The 6,000-nt window shown below is 40.1% G+C and overlaps 1 protein-coding gene across 1 annotated transcript in view; it reads left to right on the plus strand.

Annotated features, from left to right (window-relative positions):
* LOC144592239 (paladin-like) overlaps window positions 1-2,953 on the plus strand; it is an 88,722-nt gene extending 85,769 nt beyond the window's left edge. Inside the window, exon 17 of the mRNA XM_078396771.1 lies at window positions 2,804-2,953. Within this exon, the coding sequence (XP_078252897.1) occupies window positions 2,804-2,953 (150 nt within the window). The remainder of the gene's footprint in view (window positions 1-2,803) is intronic.
* Window positions 2,954-6,000: the final 3,047 nt, after the last annotated feature.

A 6,000-nucleotide genomic window follows, 5' to 3' on the forward strand; every position in this document is an offset into this window, starting at 1 on the left:
ATATGTTCAGTGCAGTCCCTTCAGTTTTTGAATCTTGGTGCTCTAAAACTAAAATGATTTAGATGAAGCCAGTTCATATATTTTGTCTCCTTTCAACATCAAACATTCTTCAAAGAGTATATCTTGAAAAAAACCCTACAGATTCTACAGAATCAAGCAGTTCATGGTTACTCTGTGATGTGTGAAAATAGGGTCCAAAGGCAGAAAAATAAGATCATGAATCATGGAGGTGAGGCTTGAATTTAAGGTGGATATTCCAAGAAATTATTTTGCATGTCGATTTGGAGCATTCTAGTTTTGATCTGTAATATAAACGTACAGGAATAAGAAGAATACCTACTATTAAATGGGATTGTTATCCTGTGTACTTCATTTGAAGTGTTGTTACTGTTGTGTAGTTAGAATACACAGTTGCAAATTATACGCTGCAAGGTGTTCACAAATCTCAAATAAAGAAATGAGCCGAAATACATCTGCTTTGGCGGTTTTGGTGGTGGACAAAGAGAAAACTCCCCAGTTTACATTTGGGATTTTGTTTTGTCTGCCCGAGTGGGCAGAATGTGCCATGGTTGGTGCTTCATCCAGAAGAAATATCTCTTGCAGCACAGCACTGCACTAGTGCCAGCTGGATTGTGTGCTCAAGTCTCTGGAGGAGGATTTAAACTCTTGTCCTCCCCTAGGGTTTCTGAATCAAAAGTGAGAGCCTTCCATCAACTTAAAGCTAACATTAAGAAGTGGCCTGTAGGGGCTATAAAATGGAAGTCTGATCTATAACATCGAAAGGCTCTCAATAAATAAACCAAACTCCTTATGCCTGACACTTTGAGTGATAATATTCTTGGTCATCACCAATATTGAATGTACTGCATCTTTAAGAAACCAGGAATTTCTTGGCAGTAGACAAATCTGTTCAACACTGCTCATTTATGATCAGGCCTGATTTCAGACAGTCTGCTTTCAGGAAAATTTACCCTGGCAACCAGTGAAAGAGAGGCTGGGTGGGTTTTCACAGCTAAAGTAAAGAAACATATTTTGCCGTCTAATTTTTACTGGGTTTAGACACCATTTCAGTCATAGTTTATTTGAACTGTATATCACTTTCATCCATGACAAAGTACACTTATGTACCGAGCAGCAGTTCTCACACAAACAGCAGGCGCATGGAGCTTAGTTCATACATTCAGGGCCTCACGGTATTATATATCAGTCTCTCATTTTACAACCTGTGAAGGCAAGCTAGAACCATCCTTGAGGCTGGAAATGTCCATGACCTACTCACATAAAATATGTTTCATATTTCTTGCTTTTAACAATGAGTATTTCCCCAGATTGTGACTTAGAAAACTTGTCATATTTGGCACTTATCAGGGTGATCAGCTGCTATTTGTCTAATGTCATGGATGTTTGCAGTGGTTAGCTCTCAAAATGTCATTACAGATTGAATTGTGTTATTTTTTAATGTTGATAAGTGTTGTGCAAATTTCATTCTGTCTGGAAAAAGGTTCAGATGCTTCGTGTTTATTTGGAATTTGCACACCATCTGCGTGGCATGAGAAAGTGTACTGTATCCAAGATACAGGAAGCTTTGTTGCTAAACTGATTTATGTTTAAAACTTAAGCAGTTCTGCGTTGTGTGTGAAAAGCAAATGCAACATTACTTTGCCTGTTATTCTAGGCAATCCAAAGGGAAGCTGGCACCTGATGCCTTGGAAATGCTGGTTACCACTTTAATGATCCCCTGTGAAAGATAAAAGCTTGCAATGGCATCACTTTCTCTGACCCCCATGACTACAGCTATTTATTTTTGTTTTTGTAATCTGGGTGACTTTGGCAAGGCCAACGTTTATTGTCTATCCTTAATTGCTCTCAAGCAGGTGGGGATTGAGTGACCATCTTGAACTGTTATAATCCGTCTCTTAAAGGTGAAGATTCAGCTGTCTGCTTGATATACTAATGGATATTAAATTATATTTCCTCATTGAAGAAAGGGATTAACTGTCAGCTCTAATAAAGCAATCTAGACCCAACATTATAGTGCCATTGAGCAAAACACAAAGTGCAGAGGAATAATGGATCAGGCAGCATCCACGGAGGGAATAGACAGGCAATGTTGTGAGATAGGGCACTTCTTCTGAAGAATTCCAGCATCTGCAATTCCGAGTGCCTCCATTATAGTGCCATTGAGGTGTTCCAGGATTTAGACTCGGTTGTGATAGCTTGGCAATATATTTACAAGTCAGGATGGCGTGAGACATGAAGGGAATCTGCTTGTGCTGACTTATACTCACTACCCTTGTCTTTCTTGATGATGGAGGTGGTGGATTTGGGAGATGCTGTCAGGTGGCCTTGGTGCATGCTTTTTGGAGATATACATGATAAAACAGCAGGTGGTGGAGGTAATACATGTTCAGCTCTGATATCAGATGAGTTCTTCAGTGGGGGTCTCTTGAAATCTTTAGGGTCCTTCTGCTTCCTTTCAGGGCCCACCTGTCTGGTTGAGACTTTACTCCCTTGCACTTACTCCCTCTTTCGGAGGACAGGTTTGATGGTTTGGTGAAGCCTCACCCAAAATGGTGGGCTAAATTTACCCCAAAATGGATGAAGTGGTGAATCTGTGGAATTCTTTGCCACAGAAGTCTGTGGAGGCAAAGTCCACAATGGGGTTAGGAGGGAGAGATAGATCAGCCATGATTGAATGGCGGAGTAGACTTGATGGGCCAAATGGCCTAATTTTACTCATATTCCTTATGACCTTATGATGAATCTACCTCCTAACTTTCTTTCCCTTATTTGTGTCTTACAGGTGGCAGCTCCTGCAGGTGTGTTTGAAATCCTGGACAAATTGGGATTCCCGGAGTTTGAGGACCCAGGATGTACCCCGATGTGCAGGATGCGTAACCGATGGCAAAAGCAGCGAGGGTACAAGGTCCCCATCTTTGGTGACATGATTTAATAATTTGCAACAAAGCAGACTAAAATTGCTCCCCACCTCGTCTCTCAATGTCAGAATAATCTTTGGACACGAAATTCAGTTCTGACAGGGATCTAGTTCAAGTTCTGAGAGAGGGATTACTTTAATAGAGTGAGCTAGATCCAACGCTGTAGTATTAGAGTTTCCTCTGCAACCTAAATCTAGATACATCCAAATTAGTAATGTGACCTTTGGGCATGTGAGTTACATCATATCTTGTAAACAAATGTATTTTTGCCCATAATACTGAAAACACCTGTCTCTTAAAGACTCTCTCCTCCTACTGCTCTTGTTCAGGAGGGTGTCTTCACATCCCAAGCAATTTTGGGTGCACTGGGGAAAGCGAATTATTTTTCTGGATCTATTATTTGTAGCTGTAAATTGTGTTGAGCATTTTTTTCTTGTCAATTGATCGTCAGAGATTCTGATCTATAGTTTGTTTTTTTAGCTGTATATTTATAGCTTCATTATAGATCCATTTAAAATTAAAACAAAGATAGACACAAAAAGCTGGAGTAACTCAGCAGGACAGGCAGCATCTCTGGAGAGAAGAAATGGGTGACATTTCAGGTCGAGACCCTTACTCCAGCTTTTTGTGTCTACCTTTGGTTTAAACCAACATCTGCAGTTACTTCCTATACAAAATTAAAACAATTTCAGTTGCTGGATCTGTAACATATTGGCATGACGGTGAAATGAGTTGAAGCTTACATCTTAAGGTCAGAGATTTATTTACCATTCCTTTGCCCTGATTAGTTTTTCTGATTATTTCTGTTTTAAACTCAGGCATGGTTCAATGAGATTGAGTGGATATTTGTACACGCTGGGTGCATTTATCGTCCATGCTTCTAGAAAATGTGCAAAGCTAGAATATGTTTGGATTTAGGCACGGATATATTAAGCTAGGCTACTGATTTTAACTTATGTTTATCCTGTATCTGATGTCAACTGCCTGTGTTCCATGGTATAGTTTGGCATCCATGTTGTTCCATGCTTTTATATCTGTAAAGATTGATATGAAGTGACATATAAATGCTCAACTTGTTTAGAATTGTATCAGCAAATAAATAAAAAATGGTAATATCTCTGCAAAATCATGGAGTCATTCCCAAAGAATGTTTATGCTGTATTATGGTATTAGTATTATTATTGTCATGCCTGCTGAAATACCATGGAAAACTTTGTTTGCATGCTCTCCTATCAAATCATACCACACATAAGTACAATCAAGCCATACACAAGCACAAGTTAATGCAAAGAAAACAAATAACAAGAGTGCAGAATACAATGTTATAGTTTTACAGCAGTCAGGAAAGTGCAGATAAAAAAAGTGTAAAAGCTGCAATGAGGTAGGTTGGGAGATCAGGACAAAACCCTTCAGCTTTTCACCAGTCTGTTTAATAGTCTGATAAGAGCAGGGAATAAGCAGCTCCTGCTTCTGGTGGTATGTGCTTTAAGCTTTTGTATCTTATGCCCAATGAGAATAGGGCAAAGAGGGAATGGCTGGGGTGCAAGCGGCTCTTCATTATGTTGGCTGCATTTCCAAGGCAGCATGAAGCATGGATGGAGGCGATCGAGGCTGCAATGGAGGCTGGTTTGTTTGAGGGACTGGGACTGCATCCACAACTCTCCAATTTCTAGTGGTTTTAAGCAGAGCAGTTGTCCATCCAAGTTGTGATGCATCATAATAGGAAACCTTTTTTTAACGCATCTATCGAAATTGCAAAGAGTTGTTGGAGACTTGCTGAATTTCCTTAGACTTCTGAGGAGGTAGAGCCTAGGTATTATTATGGTTAGACAAGGACAAATTATTTGTGATATTTACATTGAGGATCATGTAATTCCCAATTATCTCCACTTCAGCACCACTGATGCTGACTGGGATACATCGTCTCTTTTTCCAGTTAACGATTAGCTCTGTCATTTTGCTGACATTAATGGAGAGGTTGTTGTCTTACCACCATTACTAAGCTCTTTATCCTTCCTGCACGCCACTTTGTCATTGATTGATATCCAGCCCTCTACGATGGAGTCATCTGCAATGTTGTAAATGGAGTTAGAGCAGAATGTGGCTGTAGTTATGTGTGTACAGGGAGCTCAGTAAGGGGCTGAGAATGCATCATTGCAGGGCGCAGGTGTTGAGAATTATCGTGGAGGATGTTTTGGCATCTATCTTTACTGATTATCTTCTAGGATTCAGTTGCAGGGGAGTTGGAGATGAACTTGGTAAGAATTATGATGTTGAAGGCACAGTAGTAGTAAATAAATAGGAGTCTGGAGTAGGTGTCCTTGTTATCCAGATGGTTCAGAACATAGTAGAATTAGGCCATTTGGCCCATCAAGTTACTCCACCATTCAATCATGGCTAATTCTCTCCCTCCTCACCCCATTCTCCTGCCTTCTCCCCATAACTCATCAGGGATGAGTGCAGGGCCATGGAGATGGAGTCTGCCATGGACCTGTTGTGATGGTAGGTGAATGGCAGTGGATCAAGGCCATGTGTGGGAGGATGGAGTTAATGTGCACCATGACCAGCCGTTTGAAGCACGTCATGCGGCTGGATGTCAAAGCAGGAAATAAAGAAAGACAGTTTGAAGGGAGGAAGATGGAAAGCAAACATTTACAGACTAGGTTACTTAATATCCATCATAGGAAAATTGTTAGAAGCTATGTTAGAAGTGTGCTAGAGTCGGAAAATCAAGGTGCTCCAGCAACGTCAATATGGTTTTGTGGTAGGGAAAACCATTTGGTTAGTCAATTTAATGAAATTGTTTTAGAAGTAATATGCACTGAGAATAATGGGAAATATTCTGAACATATATTTCCAAAAGGAGTCAATGAGTAATTGTGGAGAATAAAAGCTGAAATAGCAGCTGGTAACAACTTGATTAACGTTGAAAAGAGAGTATGCATAAATGGGTCTTTTTGGAAGGCAAGATGTCACAAGTGATGTGCCACAGGGACCAATGTTGTCCTCCAGTTCCTACAATTTATATAAATGACTTGCATGAAGAGACTGAAGATATGGA

Source organism: Rhinoraja longicauda, chromosome 3 (assembly GCF_053455715.1).
Source record: "Rhinoraja longicauda isolate Sanriku21f chromosome 3, sRhiLon1.1, whole genome shotgun sequence".
NCBI classification, from domain to species: Eukaryota; Metazoa; Chordata; class Chondrichthyes; order Rajiformes; family Arhynchobatidae; genus Rhinoraja; species Rhinoraja longicauda.